Here is a 19,097-nt window from a genome sequence, read left to right on the forward strand (position 1 = left end):
AAGATAGACATAAAATGCTGGAGTAACTTAGCGGGTCAGGCAGCATCACTGGAGAAAAGGAATAGGTGACGTTTCGGGTCGAGATCCTTCTTCAGACCGAGGGAGGGTTTTGACCTGAAACGTCACTATTCCTTTTCTCCGGAGATGCTGCCTGACCTGCTGAGTTACTCCAGCACTTTGTACCTATCCCCTTCCCGGATCTGGATTAAGTCTAGCTCCTTTCGCCTTTGGGCAGACTCCCGGTGAAGAAATAATATGCCTTAAACCTAAGAATGATGCACTCTTATGTTCAAATTTGAGTCAACCTTGTATTCCCCAAGCAGTACAGAGGAGAGAGAGGGGGATGGGGAGGGGGAGAGAGAACAGAAATATGGCAGAAGGAATTTGGTTCCCTCAAATGTATGTGCTAATATAAGCTGCAAAAATCCCGCCAGAAAATTCGGCATTACCTAGATTACATGCAGCGTATATAGTTGTCTACAATGGACCAAATATCTCTTAATATATTTTGCTGTAGAAACAAGAACAAATCTTCCATCGAAACAAGGAACTGCAGATGCTGGTTAATACACAAAAGGACAAAGTGCTAGAGTAACTCGGCAGGTCAGTCAGCATCTCTGGAGGACATGGATAGGTGACGTTATGGTTCAAGACCCTTCAGACAGATTGTAGGGAGAACTTGTTTAAGAAGGAACTGCAGATGCTGGAAAAAAAGGTAGACAAAAGTGCTGGAGAAACTCAGCGGGTGCAGCAGCATCTATGGAGTGAAGGAAATGGGCAACGTTTTGGGCCGAAACCCTTCTTCAGACTGATGTAGGGTGGGGGGTGGGCGGGAAGAAGAAAGGAAGAGGTGCTAGAGGGCTGAGGGAGCGCTGAGAAGGGGAGGAGACAACAAGGGCTTCCGGAAATTGGAGAAGTTAATATTCATGCCGCTGGGGTTTATACCCCAGGAACTTCTAGCTTTTTTTCCCCACCCCCCCTCCCCCTTCAATCAGTCAGAAGAATGGTCTCGACCTATCACATCACCCATCCATGTTCTCCAGAAATGTTGCCGGACCTACTGAATTACCCCAGCAATGTGTTCAAAATTTCATAGCTCTCTAATGCTTGGGGAAGATCCCCACATCTGCCAGTTTGCTCAGTATTTCCCCCTCTGCTTCCAGAGTAATTTGTAACAGATTTCCATGCTCTACAACCCCAATGAAGGTCCCTATATTGTGTTCTCTCCTACCATTCAGCTCTTAGGTGCTGAACCCTACTGTAAGTTAAAATGCTGTTGGCATTTTATTAAGTGGCCCAATATGGGATTCAATGAGAAAATAATAAACAGATGAATTAATCATAATCACATTATCCTCTGGAAAAAAAAAATCAAGTTATAAGTTAATTTCATGTATATTTAGTATGCAAGTGTAGCAAATTAAGCTTGAATATCTGGAATCCTCCTTCCCCGAGAAACAGGATTGTAATATTTGGAATTTTTACATGTATTAGGCAATAATAAATCAGGAAACACCCCAATTAAAACATTTTGCAGTTTCCCCCAACAATCATTTTACGAATTAAGTATACAAACATTTTGCATAATTTAGTCAATAATTTAAAGATTTCCAAAACCATTTTCACTTTTTTAATTACATTAGGACACAATTAAAGTTACATTTATATGTTCTTATTAAATCTTATTAGATTATTCACCTTTTAGGTATATGCCTTGCTTAATGTTCAGCTATAAATATTTATGTATGTGCAGAGTTTATTTTCTCCCAATAATATCAAATTTTAAGGAGCTGATTAGCAATTTTAAGATGCTGATTAGCATTTTTTAAATAAAACGGTGTCATATCAAACTGCAATTTAAATAATAAACATGATTTTTCTTACCGAACATAATCAAAGTATTCTTTGTGCTGGTTACGGTAGAAAACTGAAAACGTCAACATCCGTCCTGAAATTGCTTCTGCTTTTCCCATCAACTGCGTTAGGTGAACTTTGGAATAATCTGCAGAAAGAAAAAAAAAGGCTTTCTATTAGTAGTATTGCAATGTTTCAGTTTTATTTCAAATATCCAATAATTATTTGTTATGCAAGATAAATATTATTTAGCCAAAATAGATATGAAAAAAAATCACCTTCAGGGTGCAAACTTTCAAATTAACTCTTAGTCAAAGGCATTTTCTGTTGTATTCAAATATTGAAAATATTCATGCTTTTCTTTAAATTTACTTCAGATACTTTTCATGCTCATCAAATAGCTGTGATCAAGATTTTAAGAATGTTGAAATGTGGATTATTTGGATTGTTCCAGCAGAGACAAGGGTCAAAAGGCCTCCACAATAAACCGTATGTTGTAAACTCTATGCAATATATCACAATTCCGACCTTAGAACACAAAAGTGTTCATTTAGCCTGTCAAGAATGTGACAGATTTTCAATTTGCTGCCTGGGTAAAACTAAAACTGATGTTATAGAATTCATTGTGGCCTAGCTGTGTTATAGATTACTGTGCAGACATAGCCTGATTTCACTGTCATTGAAAAATGGGAATGAATTGTGCAAAATTGGTCCCTCTCTGTGCTGTTGGATAGATTCCTGGATCACAATACACTGGCATCTTGCTTTCACCTCAATCTTTTACCAAGGTCTCAGCTTCCCATAGATGTGCTGACTCCTGTTTTGAATTTCACTGCAGTGCAGTTTTTCCTGCACTGAACTGTTCTGCTGATGGGCTGGTTGCTACTCGTCAGCTTTCACCTCCAGCTTGCAATTTAGCTCCTGGTTTACCATAGTCCTTTAAGCTATTAGGACACTATGTTCTTTCTCAGGGCAAACATCCTATTCTTTTCCACTGCTTCCACAGGTGATTTATTGCCAGCTTATGATCCATACTTTACTCCTCTAATGGACAATGGATAATTTTCTTCCCCAATGATTAAATTATCCATAAGTTTATGTCATAGGAGCAGAAAGAGGCCATTCGGCCCATCAAATTTACTCTGCCATTTAATCATGGCTGATCTATCTTTCCTTTCCCTCTCAACCCTATTCTCCTGCCTTCTCCCATAACCTTTGACACCCTTACCAATTAAGAATCTGTAAATCTCCACTTTAAAAATACCCAAAGGCTTGGCCTCCACAACTGTCAGTGGCAATGAATTCCACAGATTCACCACCCTCTGGCTAAATAAATTCCTCCTCATCTTCTTTCTGAAGGCATGTCCTTTTATTCCGAGACTCTCCCATGAGTGGAAATATCCTCTCCACATCCACTCTAGCCAGCTCATTCATTATCCATCAACAGTTATTATTATTATTTAAAAAAAATAGTCATCTCCATTCTATCTGAGCAACCGTAGCGGGTCACCGAAATTCTGGGATTAATAAAAACTAGATATTAATACTTTGCGGATACCGTCCGGGATTTTCTTCTTCCGAGTTCTGCAGCTGCTAACAATGGAAATCTTGCTGGGCAGGTTTCTGGTTGTCAAGTCTTGATAGTGTACCTGGCCAGTTTCTCGTCATCGGTCCCATAATGGCATGCCTGGTCACATTGTAAACACTTGCATAGGCCAAGTTAGGTTTAGTTTAGAGATAAAGTGTGGAAAGAGGCCTATCGGCCTAACAGACCATCAATCACCCATATATTAGTTCTATGTAATCCCATCCTACCCACTAGACCAAATAACTTATAAACCTACACGTTATTTGGAGTGTGGGAGGAAACTGGAGCACCCGGAGAAAACCCATGCATCGCAGGGAGAATGTACAAATTCTGCACAGATTGCACCCGTAGTCAGGATCGAACCCATGTCTCTGGCGTTATGAGGCAGCAGCTCTACCGCAGCACCACTGTGCCGCCAAGTGGTTGGAGTTTTCACAGACATCTTCATTCTCTCACAACTACAGTCCGAGGACCCCACCTACTGAAAAAGCACATCCATAATATCGATGTCCAAGAGGAGCGAGGTGACATGCCCCAATTACTACTGACTGGTGGCACCCATGCCCATCCTGCTCAAGTGCTTTGAGAGATTAGTTATGATGCATATCAACCATGCCACCTTTAAATTTGCCAATAATACCACTGTTGTTGGAAGAATAACAGGTAATGTGTGGAGAACAGGTGGGGGAGATTGATAATCTGAATGAATGGTGCCAGATTAATGTTGGCAAGACCTAGGAATTGGTTGTTGTCTTCAGGTAGGGAAAGCAGAGCAGATCCATAACCTGTCTTAATCAACGGGATGGCAGTGAACAGAATCTATAGGCTCAAGTTCCTGGGCATACACTTCTTTGAAGATCTGTCCTGGGCCCAGCACCAATCACCGACAATGCCCATTAACACTTCTGATTCCTTGGAAGATTGAACTGATTCCGTATATCACTGAATACTCTATTGAAATTCTACAGTTGTACAGTAGAGAGCATGCTGAGTGGTTGCACCAACCATTGGATGGTTCAGTAATTTGACAGCCCAAAAATAAAGGCGGCTGCAGAAAGTGGTGGGTTTTGCCGGTTCAATAATGGGTATCAACCGTCCTAGCATTGAAGGGATATACTAGAAATATTGCCTCTAAAAGGCAGCTAATATCATTAAAGACCCACAGCAGGCTATCATCTTGTTGCTACCTTAGAGATGGTACCGGAGCTCGAGAACCATAACCTCTGGGTTCAAGAGCAGTTTCTTCCCATCAATTATCAGGCTCTTGAATTGCACTGCTCAACCTTTATCACAACCCTATCTCAACATTGCTCTACTTGCGACTTTGTTTTGATTGCACTATGTACTTTGGTCTGCACTATTTTAGTCTGGTTACCTATTATTGATAAATTATTGTATTATAGATTTTTTTCTCTATTTATTTGTTGTGTTATTGCATTAATGAGTCCGTAAAGCTGAAACATGTAAGAATTTTATTGTTCTGCTTATAACAATAAAATACTGTTCCATTTCATTAGTCATTCATCAATATTTGATGCAGTGGTTGGTAGGGCTGCAAAGTCACATTGGAGGCGTTACTGAAGAGTTGACCTTGTTGACCGTATGATTCTGAGTAGGTTATTATATAACGTTGAAAAATTCAAATAGTACTTTACCTGCAGTGCAGAATTCCACAACTTCACTCCAGTCAGAAACAGCATAATCTCCATCACCTTGCTTTGAGGCAGTCTGAACAGCTACAGTGTATTCTGTTCTGGGACTCAAGAACCAGTGACCACGCACAGTCATTGGCAAAGGAACTGCTTTGGCCACCAGTTTTGTAGGAACATCCTGCAGAATAAAATGAAATTGCAATCTGTCAAATAAACTAAGCATTAATATGACAGCAAAATGCTCATGATTAAAACTATATTTCCTTAAGTCACAAAAATATTAATCTCAGAAAATAATTCACCACCAGGTGGCCTTCACCACCGAGTGGCGCCCGTAATGGCCGCTTCGCCAGCAGTCTGTCTTGTCCCTTATCTGTTTTTATTATTTTAAGTATGTCTTGAATGTTTGTTCTAATGTCTCTTGGGATGTATTACTTGGGGGGGGGGTGCATGGGGGGGGACTTACCATCGCGGAACCTGGGATCTTTTGCCGAAGATCGCCCGTGTTGGAGCTCTGACTGTGGGGCCTGTGGACTTTAACACCCTGAAGCATGGTCTCCGGTAAGAAGCGGCCGACTTGGGAGCTCCATCTGTCCCGACGCTGGAGTTTCGATCATCCCGACGAGATGGCTTGAACAGCGGACTGTCGGCAACGGCCGCGTTCAAAGGCCCCGACCCCGGGTGAACAAAGGAGGAAGATGACTGAACTTTATTGCTTTCCATCACAGTGAGGAATGTTGATTCCACTGTGGTGGATGTTTATGTTAAACTTTATTTTATGTGCTGTGTGTATTTTTGCTTTTTACTTAGTATGGCTGTATGATAACTCATATTTCACTGCTCCTTAATTGGTACATGTGACAATTAAATTGAATCTTGAATCTTAATATCTAAGATTTTTGCAATCCTTATTCAAAATTTGTTTCCAAAAACAATGACTATGAATGCAACACCACTGAGTGCCATACACAGTCAATGATGAAGTACTGAACCTTCTGGAATTTCATTGTGTGTTTTCATGTCATCTTGGATTATAAGGAAGCTACAGCAAAAAAATCCCAGGTTTAACTGAAAGCAAGAACCAAGTTACACTTCTTGGGAAAGCTGTCCAACCACTACTCCTCAGCATAGAGGGTTATGGATCACATGCACGCAAAAAAGAGTAGTTTAACTTGGCATCATGTTCGGTACAGACATTGTGGGTCGTACTGTGCTGTTCATGTTCTACTGTATATTAAATAGAAACATAGATGTAGCATTTCACCGCGTGTGATAATGATCCCTCAATCCTGTGAGGGATCCTCAAAGGAGTGAAAAAGTGACAAAAATGAGCAGGAACAACACTGCTGACCAAAGGTTTGGGTGATTTAATCGGACTGGTGAGCGTGGCTAATAAGAACTAAAATCCTGCACCGTCCTATTTCACTGAGAGACTAAATTGACAGCAAAAAGGCGGAAATTATAGGAAATTTGGAATATGGTGTCATTACAGCAGCTTCATTGTTAATCTCCCAATCCCTACCACATGAAAGATGCAACTACAAAGGAACCAATTCCACCAGACCCTACGTTGTCCACTTTCCACTGTCATGTGAACAAAAGTTATGGTTGTTATGGGAGTGAAAGTTACAGCCCAGATGGTCTGTTAACAGCAGTCTTGAGTAATGCATTTATTATATTCATCAATAAGTGTAATTACACGTTGATGGAGCAATTGTTACCTGAATTGGCTTTTAACATAGGCAACGAGACAAACTTGATAAAATTATCACAAGCACGAACTCAAACGTGAAATAGGCTAACTGGAAATTATAATTCTTGTATATAGATTTTGCCTGCTACTTTGTTCAACCTTTATTGCTAGTGATTTGCATCACAAACTAGTACATGATGTCACCTTTGGACTTTAGGCTTCTTTTGTGCTTTACATGGAATCAATGGCCTCTTCCTCGTATTGTCTAGTTTAGTTTAGAGATACAGCATGGAAACAGGCCCTTTGGTCCATCGAGTCCACGCCGACCAGCGATCCCCGCACACTTACAATATTCTACACACACTAGGGCCAATTTACAATTACACTAAGCCAATTAACCTACAAACCTGAATGTCTTTGGAATGTGGGAGGAAACCGAAGATCTCAGAGAAAACCCACGCAGGTCACAGGAAGAACGTAAAAGCACCCGTAGTCAGGATCGAACCTGGGTCTCTGGCACTATAAGACAGCAATTCTACCGCTGCGCCACCGTGCCGTCCTTGCCTTTGATTCATTCATTCATTTTTCCTCGTCCATTTGCTCCATATTGTCCTATTGCTCAAGGGATAGTTCTGTTTCTTGATCCTTTTGATACCTTTGGAGTACATACTACTGTACTCGCATCAAATCAGAAGCTCTTAAAGCGCAGCGTTAGGAACAAGTGGAGTAACTATACAGATACCATTTCAATTATGCATTAATGAAACAATATAATTACCCTTTAAAACTAGAAACTGCCTTATCAAGCAGACATCTGACTTTCACCAAAACGAATTTAGAAATACTTAGTAAAACAACTCTAATCTATGAAACATTAAATAAACATTGTGGCTTTAACTCATGAAACTAGATACATATTTTCAATTATATTTTACCTTGTGCTTGAATTTATTGGAATTCTTGGTTTCTTTCTTGTTCAGATCAATAAAGTAATGCGTGATACGATCTTTATATTTTGAATCCATACTCCATGAGATTTTGAAAGAATCACATGTGATGTTACTTATTTTTATGTTGTGAGGAACAGCAAGCTCTTCCATCTCTGCAATGCCACTATCTTGTGATTTGTTTCCTGTATAAAATATAAGTATTTTTCAAAGTATTAATGACATGATTACGTGGCTCAGAATAATTTAGTCACCAGGGATTAGCAAGATATTTCCAGATCCCAATTCAAGCAATAAAAATTAACTGCAGATGCTGGGTTAAATCAAAGCGGGACAGAAAATTTTGGAGTAACTCAGCGGGTCAGGCAGCATCTCTGGAGAAAATGGATAGGTGACGTTTCGGGTCAGGACTAAAGAAGGGTCCCAACCCGAATCGTAATTTTCTTCAAAGATGCTGCCTGACCCGCTGAGTTACTTCAGCACTTTGTGTCTATCTTCCCAATTCAAGCATTTGTCTGCCATCTTGCAAAAACATTAACCATTTTCCATAGTCAAAAGCCTTTTTTCCCAGATATTCAGCCAAAAAACATTAAATTTATTTTATCTTGAACTCGGCTTCCATTTATGATACGAGAAGGACATTCAGCCCATTGGGTCCCTGCTAACACCCAGGGAACCAATCCTATGAATCCCATTCTCATCGCCTTATTTCTTTGCATCCCTGCGACTTAGCCTTTACACAGATGCCCATCAACTCCTCTTTTAACTTTTTTGCCATTAACTAAATTTAAGGGAATATTTATGATATTGAATTAACCTATCAGCAAGTTTCAGGGATAAGGGAGGAATTTGCATGACTTGGAGGAGAGCGATGCTGTCATGATTTAACCCTCATGATTTAATCCTGTGAGCTGCAATGCAGCAGCATTAACCACTGCTTCACTAATCTGCCCAAATCCTCCTCCAGTCAACCAGCCGGGAGTACTGGAACACGAACATGAACACAAACACACGGATAACATTTTTAAACTTGAAAGCTGAGGCAGCTCAGAGTCATGTCAAGTTGCAAAGGAGGAATAAAGGGGAGGCCATTTAAGACTGAGGTGAGAAAAAACGTTTTCACCCAGACAGTTGTGAATTTGTGGAATTCCCTGCCACAGAGGGCAGTGGAGACCAAATCACTTTATGGATTTAAGTGAGAGTTATAGAGCTCTAGGGGCTAGTGGAATCAAGGGATATGGGGAGAAGGCAGGCACGGGTTATTGATTGGGGACGGTCAGCCATGATCACAATGAATGGCGGTGCTTGCTCGAAGGGCCAAATGGCCTCCACCTATTTTCTATGTTTCTACGTTTCTAGGAAGAACAAAGCTTTAGTCATCGAGTAGATTTGATTATAAGCTTTTTTAGAATCATACAAGATGGAATTGTAGCAACAGTCTGGGACTTAATCAGACAGTGTCTAGGACAGTAATGAAGTCATTGGGTAAGAAAAGTGATTTATTATGGCAGGTATCATGGAAGAAATTTGCCAAAGCTGTGACACAGCGGGTAGTGCAGCTGTCCCCCAGCTCTAGCAAATTGGGTTTGATCTTGACATTCGATGGTGTCTGTGGCGAATTTGCACAAACTTGCCATATCCCTGTGACTGAGGATTTCCCCAGATGCTCCATTATTCTCTTGCATACCAAAGATGAGCTGATTAAGTTATTCTTGCAAGTGACTAATGGGGGAAATGAAAGGCTACTAGGAGAATTGACAGGGGAAATTGATGGGTATGCAAAGCAGAATAAGTTAAGCAGAAATAAGTGGGGGAAAGGGATCACTCTGAGGAATGGCATAAACCTGGTGGGTTAAATAACCCTCTCCTATTGTATAAGGATATAAATATTGCAATATTGGCCAGCAGTTGTGCCACATTCATCTTCACTGGAAGGCTTAATGGGTTATTTAGGCTTAATAACCAAAACTACTGTGCGCGCGGCTATGTGCGTCTAACATAACCATTAGGTTGTACCAGAATCTCCCAGCTAGTGTTTTACAGAGTCCATTCACATCAAATTATAATAATAATAATAATAAATTTTATTTATGGGCGCCTTTCAAGAGTCTCAAGGACTCCTTACAAAAATTTAGCAGGTAGAGGAAAAACATGTAAGGGGAATGAAATAAATAGTAGAGACATGACTAGTACACAAAGTAAAGACAGAATTCAATTCAAAACACACTATGAGGCAATTAATGCACAGATGAAAAGGGAGGGGGACGTGGGGCTAAGGATAGGCAGAGGTGAAGAGATGGGTCTTGAGGCGGGACTGGAAGATGGTGAGGGACACGGAATTGCGGATCAGTTGGGGGAAGGGAGTTCCAGAGCCTGGGAGCTGCCCTGGAGAAGGCTCTGTCCCCAAAACTGCGGAGGTTGGACTTGTGGATGGAGAGGAGACCGGCTGATGTGGATCTGAGGGACCGTGAGGGTTGGTAGGGGGAGAGGAGGTCAGTGAGATATGGGGGGGCCAGATGGTGGAGGGCTTTGTAGGTGAGGATAAGGATTTTGTAGGTGATCCGGTGGGAGATGGGAAGCCAGTGAAGTTGTTTGAGGTCTGGAGTGATGTGATGCCAGGATTTGGTGTGGGTGATGAGTCGGTCGGCTGCGTTCTGGACCAGTTGGAGTTGGTTGATGTAGGTGGAGCTGATGCCAAGGAGAAGTGAGTTGCAATAGTCCAGTCGGGAGGAGATGAAGGCATGGATGAGTCTTTCAGCAGCGGGAGGTATGAGTGAGGGTCTGAGTTTGGCGATGTTGCGGAGATGAAAGATGGAGGTTTTAATGACATGGCGGATGTGAGACTCAAGGGAGAGGGTGGAATCAAAGATCACGCCAAGGTTGCGGGCCTGGGGAGATGGGGAGACAGTGGTGCCGTCAATGGTGAGAGTGGGGTTATTGATTTTGCTGAGTGTGGCTTTGGAGCCTATGAGGAGGAATTCTGTCTTATCGCTGTTGAGTTTGAGGAAGTTATGTTGCATCCAGGTTTTTATAGCTGACAAACAGGAGTTGATATGGGAGGGGGGGGGGGGGGGGGGGGGGGGGGGGGGGGATTTGGTGCCGAGGTAGATCTGGGTGTCATCGGCGTAACAGTGGAAGTCCAGGTTGAAGTGGCGGAGTATCTGACCAAGGGGGAGGATGTAGATGATGAAGAGGAGGGGGCCGAGTACGGAGCCTTGGGGAACGCCTTGAGTGACTGTGGCTGTAGCAGAGGTGTGGTTGTGGAGAGAGATGAAGTGGGATCTGTTGGAAAGGTAGGAACGGAGCCAGCTGAGTGCAGAGCCTTCAATGCCGAGGTCTTTGAGTCTGGTGAGCAGGATGTTATGGTTCACTGTGTCGAAGGCTGCGCTCAGGTCGAGGAGGATGAGGATGTTGAGGGAACCAGTGTCAGCAGAGGTGAGGAGGTCGTTGAGGACTTTGAGGAGAGCAGTTTCTGTGCTATGGAGGGGGCAAAAGCCAGATTGGAGGGGTTCAAGTAGGTTATACGCAAGGAGGTGGGAATGAAGTTGCGACGCAACGATACGCTCCAGGGTTTTTGAAAGAAAGGGGAGGTTTGAAATTGGGCGGTAGTTAATGAGAGAGGAGGGATCAAGACCAGGTTTCTTTAAGATTGGTGTGACAGCAGCAGTTTTGAAAGCGGAGGGGACAATTCCTTGGGACAATGAGGAGTTGAAGAGATTAGTGAGGTAGGGGCAGAGATCGGGGAGGCAGGACTTCAGCAGGGGAGTGGGGAGAGGGTCGAGGGAGCAGGTAGTGGGTTTGGAAGAGCTGATGAGTTTGGAGATTTCAGTAGGGGTGACCAGGTCAAACTGGGAGAGGAAGCAGTGTGGAGGAGGGGTAAGGAGGTCAGTGGAGATGTTGAAAGGAGGGGCCTTGGTAGGTGGTGGAGTAGATGTTGGGGAGTCGGGTACAGGGGATAAAGATTGATAGATGGTGCTGATTTTATCAGCGAAAACGTGGAGGAATGAGTTGCAGAGATCCGGAGTAGAGGTAGGGAGAGTGTTCGCTCGAGGCTTGAGGAGGTTGCCAACTGTGGAGAAGAGGGTTCTGTGGTTTAGACAGGGATCGGTGAATATGGAGGAGAGGTAGGCAGATTTTGCAGCAGTAAGGGCATCTTTGTAGTCAGTGAGGTGGAGTTTGTAAGCTTCAAGGTGGACTGTGAGAGATGATTTCTTTGTGAGTCGTTCAAGTCGGCGACCAGTCTGTTTCAGTTTATGAAGTGCAGGTGTGTACCAGGGTGAAGATGTGTTGAAAGTTACGGCGGGGGGCCATAGTGTTAAGGGAGGTTGACAAGGTGGAGTTGAGATGGTTTGTGAGATCATCAGGTGAGATATGGGTTGAGTCCAGGGGGAGAGTGGTGGAGAGCAGGTCAGAGAGATGGTGGGGATCAATGGATTTTAGATTACGGAAGGTGATTTCTCGGAGGAAGCGGGGGCGAGGTGTCGGAGAAGGGATGGTGAACCGTATAAGCTTTTTTTCATGAACAAATTATGAAAATTCTTTCATGATGAAGACTATTTATCCTACTCTAATTTATCCAATCAGAAGTGTCAGAAAATGTTTGCATTCAGTACTCTGACGGGAAATCTATTCAGAGTATTAATTCCTCTTTAATAGCAGTTTTCAAGTTTGCAAATGTTTGCTGTCACAGAATTGTTGGGGAGGGAGTTCCAGGATTTAGAGCCAACAGTATAAAGGAACAACAGTATTTTTGCAAGTCAGGATGATATATGACTTTGAGGAAAACCATTGGAAGTGGTATTCTCACAAATAATGCTGCTGACTGCAAAGAAAAGCTTAGATATACTCACCTACTCGTACTTGCTTCCCCTAATATATGATGCTTCTCTGTTTTTCACCTTCAGAATTGTATCCATTTCTAAGTTTTACCCCGTGACTTCAAAAAGTTTTGATATTAGCCAACAATATTTCTTATGGGCAACCACAATACCTTCTCCATCAAGTGTTAATACATGCCATAACATTTATTTCAGTTCACCCGGGATGAAAAAGTCACAGTAAGCGAATCAGTGAAAGATGCTGGTAAGGTTGAAGCACGTTTAATTTGGAAGAGGCATGAAAATGCTATCTTCTCGGTGTGCTTGGATTTACAGAGATGGGGCTTACATACAGGTCAGGATCTGTTGGAATTTAAGAAAGGGACATCATATATTTGGAAGAAGAATGCACAGTTGTGAGTGAACAAGCCGTTAGAAGAGTTGGTGTCTGCGAAGTGTGGTAAACATAGAAAATAGGTGCAGGAGTAGGCCATTGAGCCCTTTGAGCCAGCACCACTATTCAATATGATCATCGCTGATCATTGAAAATCAGTACCCCGTTCCTGCTTTCCCCCCCATAACCCTTTGATTCCATTAGCCCAAAGAGCTAAATCTAACTCTCTCTTGAAAACATCCAGTGAATTGGCCTCCACTGCCTTCTGTGGCAGAGAATTCCACAAATACACAACTGGTTGAAAAAGCTTTTCATCATCTGAGTCCTAAATGGCCTACCCCTTATTCCTAAACTGTGACCCCTGGTTCTGGACTCCCCCAACATCGGGAACATTTTTCCTGCATCTAGCCTGTCCAATCCCTTAAGAATTGTATATGTTCTATAAGATTCTATAAGGTAAAATACTTTCTATAAGATAAAAGTAGATACAAGGAACATACAAACACGGCAGTGGGGGCAAATTATTTAATCCCTAGGGCCTGTTCCATCTTTCAATGAGATCATGGGTGATGTGACTCAATCATTTACCCATCCTTACCCTACATTTCCTGATATCATCAGTGATCGAAAAATCTCCTCAGATTTAAAGTTACCAACATTAACCAATATTAAGTGGCATTTTTCAATTTTCTAGAACCTGTTCATATGTTTCCAAACTTCACTATTAAAAGGCATTCATCCAAACTTTAGATCAGCCTGATGTTTGATAGAAGATCCAGGTAATGGGAAACCCCCCTTAAATCTCAATAGCTTGAAGCTCTCAATTACCCCTTATCAATATACATATCAATAACTTATTTCTACAATCTCTCTTAGGCTGTGGGCCGAGCATCAAAAATGTGTCTAGAAATCAGTTTTCGTGACCCAAGTCATAAAACTACATTACATTTTCCACAGATTTAGATGAAATATAATTGAGATGAAGTCATAACTCGTCATTGCCGAAAGTTGCACATTAATTAATTAAACTAATTAGAAAATGAGATCGGGAAAGTAAGCGCCATCTAGTGGCCAATGCTCATATTACACGATGGGCAGCCTATTTCCGTGTTGCAGTCCATTTAAACTATATATCATTACACCTATATATATTCCAGAGAGTAATATAGGTATAATAATATAATATATTAATAATATAATATATTATTATACCTATATATATTCCAGATAGTAATAATTATATATTATTATACCTATATTCCAGATAGTAATATAGATATAATAATATAATATATTATTATACCTATATATATTACAGATAGATATATTCCCCCATTTTCCTGGAAACGGCCGCTATGGACGGCGCTATGGACGGCACTATACACCACACCCCCCACCCGCGGAGAAGATCCGCGGCTCCGCGTTCGCGAATTGACCGCTTTTTAATTGAGACCACGGCTTCACTATGTTAAATACCTAGGCCCCGCGATCGGAGCACCTTTTCCCAGTAAGTTATCGCAGGCAGCGCCGAGATTAGATGATTAAGACTTATTACTCTACAACAAGCTGGCATTAGTGAAAATGTTTAATTTACCTTGTTATTGATACATACAGTTTAGGCCCTCAACTTCATGAATGAATGAATAAGTGAATGAGTGAATGAATGAATGAATGAATGAGTGAGTGAATGAATGAGTGAGTGAATGAGTGAGTGTACAGCCTCCAAATCTCATTTTTTTCACATTATAAAGGGTGCAATTAAATTAATTGAAGTCCATACAGATTAATTTTCATAAATTCAGACTTTAGATCTTACCTTTAAGTTTGAGCCTTAAAAACAGCAGTGATCAAGCCCCTATTGAAGAAGCCTAATTTGGATGCCTCAGCTATGAGCAACTACAGGCCCATATCTAATTTAGCATTTTTGGCAAAGATTATTGAAAGGGTAGTTTACCAACAAATTTACTGCTTTATGACCCAAAACAATATTTTTAATGTTTTCCAGTCGGGATTTCGGCCACATCACAGCACCGAGACTGCACTCACTAAGGTCCTAAACGACATACATCTAAACAGTGATGCATCAAAAGCTTCTGTTTTGGTACTTCTAGATCTCAGTGCTGCTTTTGATACGGTGGACCACAACATACTGCTTGACAGTGGAGAAGTGGGTGGGACTCTCTGGTTCTGTGCTGGACTGGTTCAAATCTTACTTGAAAGATCGGGATTATTTTGTTTCCCTTGGTAATTTTGAATCAGAACGTACATAACTCACATGCGGGGTTCCTCAGGGCTCCATTCTTGGACCCATTTTGTTCAACATTTATATGCTCCCCCTAGCTCAGATCATAGAGCATTTTAACATATCCTACCACACTTATGCCGATGACACACAACTATATATCGCAGTGTCACCACATGACCATAGTCCCCTACACTCACTGAGCCAGTGTGTCAAACATATCAATGAGTGGATGAACCAGAACTTCCTCCAGCTCAATGCAAATAAGACAGAAATTATTGTCTTTGGTCCCAAAAAAACTAGGCTAGAGGTGAGTGCTCAACTCGACTCAATTGCACTGAAAATCACAGACAAAGCCTGAAACCTTGGTGTAGTTATGGACTCGGATTTGAATTTTAACAGCCATATAAAGACCATTACCAGATCTGCCTATTACCATCTAAAAAATATTGCAAGAATCAAGGGATTTCTGTCCAAAGAAGACACTGAAAAACTTGTTCATGCATATATTTTTAGTAGGTTAGATTATTGTAATGGCATCTTTACAGGTCTCAATAAAAAATCAATTAAACAATTGCAGCTTATCCAAAATGCCGCTGCCAGAGTCTTGACCAACACCAAGAAAATGGACCACATTACACCTGTCCTTAAATCTTTGCACTGGCTCCCTGTGTGTAAGAGGATAGATTTTCAAATTCTGTTACTGACCTACAAGGCACTGAATGGTCTAGGTCCAAAATACATCTCTGACCTACTTGTTGTATATGAGGCGCCTAGACTCCTCAGGTCTTCAGGGACAGGTTTACTCTGTGTTCCCAGGGTCAGAACTAAAAAGGCTGAAGCAGCATTCGGTTTTTATGCTCCACACCTGTGGAACAAGCTCCATGAACACCTGAGGTGTGCACAGACTGTAAGCGCATTTAAATCGGGCCTAAAAACACTGTTGTTTACTATAGCTTTTCCATAACCCGACATGCAGGTAATCTTAACCGTTAAATTTTAACCCTTTTATGTGCTCTTTAAAATCGTTTTATTGTTTCATTGACGTTGTTTTATTATTCATACATTTGTCGTCTTGCTTATTTTGCAATTTTTAATTATTGACTATTTTATTTTTTCTTTCCTGTAAAGCACCTTGAATTGCTTTTTGCACGAATGGTGCTATACAAATAAATTTGCCTTGCCTTGAGTTGATTCACAAAGTTTCACAACTTTGTGAGCATCTCAGTAGGGACTTTGCTTTCAAGACTTTCTTCCACTTCTATCCACTTAGCTGCACATTTTTCAGACTTCTTAATGCTTTTCTCACTAAATTCAATTACCCTGCTGCAAGTTTCCACGACAAAGAACCTTCATCGGAATCTCCAGTAAAACAGGCATCAGTGAAGCCCTCTCAGCTATGATGTGTGCTAGCCTGAAACAAAGCGCGTGATTGGCAAACAGGCAGACAACTCAATGTTAAACGTGCTTTGATTTGATTAAAAATACCCGACATTTTTCCGGTTTTTCCCTAATTGAATAAAAAATGTGCAAGTCTTGTTCATGACGAGTTTCAGGGGTGATTTATATATATTTTTTACACAATAGGTGAAAATTTCATGTAGTTCTGTGACTTGGGTCACGAAACACTGGAATAAAGCTCCTCGACCCACAGCCTATCTCTCCAGGGTAGGCCTTGCAGAGTATTATTCTGGTACATCCACATTGCACGGCTTCCAAGGTTAGTATATCCTTTTAATATGTGCTGGGATCAGGAAATTGTAGGTCACGAGGTTGGAAGTGTCATTAGTTCATAAAAACACAAAAAAAATGTACATAGTCACAAAAAAAGTTCCTGAATAATGTGATCAGCACATAAGTTTAAAAAAACGTCAATTATCACGATGCAATATTACTGGAATAGCTAACATTACTGCTCATTATTAATCACCTTTGAAAACATGATGGAGAACAGTCTTCTTTATCCATCACTACGGTCTATGTGATAAACCTATCTATCATGTTAGATTGGGAGATCCAGAATATTGAATCAGCAATGATATGTGAAGGGCCAAAACTCAGAAGTTTTGGTGTTCTTACGCACCTGCAGACTCTGACTTTCTAAGCTGTACACATCATGAGTTGGAATTGTGCTGCAGTACATATTCTAGATGTTGCATGTGGCAGTCAAAGTACTGGATGGCAGTAGTTGTTAGATGACATCAAGAGAAGCAGATACATACTACCTCTGCACTGTTGAAATCAGAATTCAAATGGAATACGATGCAAAAAGCAAGCTCCCATACCCAGTTGGAAGCTGCAACCATGGTTCTGTCTAAGTGATTCTTCCATAAACCTCTAATACAAGAGGGACTGGAGAGATAAGAATACTGTCCAGAAAGGTCCTTGTGGAGCTGTTCACATTGGATCTTATTCCACTGATTGTCACCCTTTTTTTAAATATCCTGGGGATATAATTCAAAATGTTCATTATACATCAACTATAAATTATAAACCTAACTAGATTTGTTATTTCATGGACTTCAGGTAGGCTGATTGCAGGTGGCAGATTTATCACCAGTTGTTCGGCTCTGTCAAATAAGAATTATATTCCCACATTAAATTTATATCCCTCATGGATACCTAAATCGATTAAAACAGGCATCACCATGGCGAGCTTAACCACCTGGGCTTCTGCTGTTTCTTGCTTCGAGATCTAGGTATATTTTGCAGCATGAATTCTGGATAACAGAGCTTCAGCTATATCATTATTACTGTACATTAGAAATACATTACTTAAAATAAGTGAAAAAAGTCTTGGTTGATTATTCATTTGACAGCAACTAGTTTATCTGGAGGGATAACTAAGAATATAAGAAATAAAAGTAGGAAAAGGACATTAGTCTCCTCATGCCGGCTCCATCAATATTATGACTGCTTTTACCACAGCACCATTTTCCTGCATTAACCTCATATCTCTTAATATCTAAAGGTTTATCGATCTTTTTTGAATTACAAAGATTCACTAACTCATGGAAGAAATTTCCTCTCATCTTTGAGATAACGTGACGGTGGGCCCTGGTTCTAGACATCATTGCCAAGCTAAATATAATCCTTAAATGTATCTTGTCAAATCTCTTTTGTACATTTCAATGTGATCACCTTTTATTCTATTCAATTTCAGAATTTAATTTCATTTAAACCAGCCTGCTTAATTTACCCTATGACAAATCTACCATGCCGAGATTCAACGTGGTCAATCTTTACTCCACTCCCTCAATCGCAAACATCCGTTTTCTAGAAGGGAGATCAGATATATTTACAATATTCCAGATGCTGTCTCAGCAAGCTTCAGGATAATTGAGAACACTTGAACTCCTCTTGCAAGCAAGGCCAACACACCACCTGCCTTCTTAATTGATTGCTGTGTCAGCTTGTTAACTTCTGTGATTTGTGAACAAGGACATCCAGTCCTTCTGAATCCCAATACTTTTCAAGCTCTCATCTTTTAAAGAAATTCTCTGCTTCAATGTCTCTACTAAAGTAGACGACATCACATTCTTCCACGTTATATTCCATCTGCCATGCGCTTCCCCTTTCATTTAATCCGTCTACATCTCCCTGAAACTTTTCTGCATCCTTCTTACAGCCTCTACTACCATCACCTTTCCATCAACTCAGACTAAAATATATTATAAGTGATCGCCTCATCTAAATAATTTAAGTAGATTGCAGACATCTGGGGCCTGAGCAGCATTCCCCACCACATCACAGTAACCACAACTTCCCAATCCCAAAACTGAGGAATCAAGTCCTACTTTCTGTTTTCTATCCATTAACCAATTCCCAATCCACATTGGTATCTTACTCTCAATTACTGTACAATCAAGTTTCACAATTACTTGCATCGCACCATCTATCAATGTTCCCA

At 41.0% G+C, this 19,097-nt stretch overlaps 1 protein-coding gene across 3 annotated transcripts in view; it reads right to left on the bottom strand.

Moving 5' to 3' along the window:
• Positions 1 to 19,097, bottom strand: part of phyhipl (phytanoyl-CoA 2-hydroxylase interacting protein like) — a 68,719-nt gene that overhangs the window by 4,912 nt on the left and 44,710 nt on the right. For 2 of the 3 annotated variants that reach the window (XM_033034342.1, XM_033034343.1), the window contains exons 3-5: positions 7,723 to 7,919; positions 5,098 to 5,272; positions 1,885 to 2,002 (exon numbers count right to left, since the gene is read on the bottom strand). In XM_033034342.1, the coding sequence (XP_032890233.1) occupies positions 1,885 to 2,002; positions 5,098 to 5,272; positions 7,723 to 7,919 (490 nt within the window). Of the gene's footprint in view, positions 1 to 1,884; positions 2,003 to 5,097; positions 5,273 to 7,722; positions 7,920 to 12,724; positions 12,730 to 19,097 lie in introns of those variants that run through there. The other variant, XM_033034344.1, reaches the window with a different exon arrangement.

This window comes from Amblyraja radiata, chromosome 15 (assembly GCF_010909765.2).
Source record: "Amblyraja radiata isolate CabotCenter1 chromosome 15, sAmbRad1.1.pri, whole genome shotgun sequence".
Lineage (NCBI taxonomy): Eukaryota > Metazoa > Chordata > Chondrichthyes > Rajiformes > Rajidae > Amblyraja > Amblyraja radiata.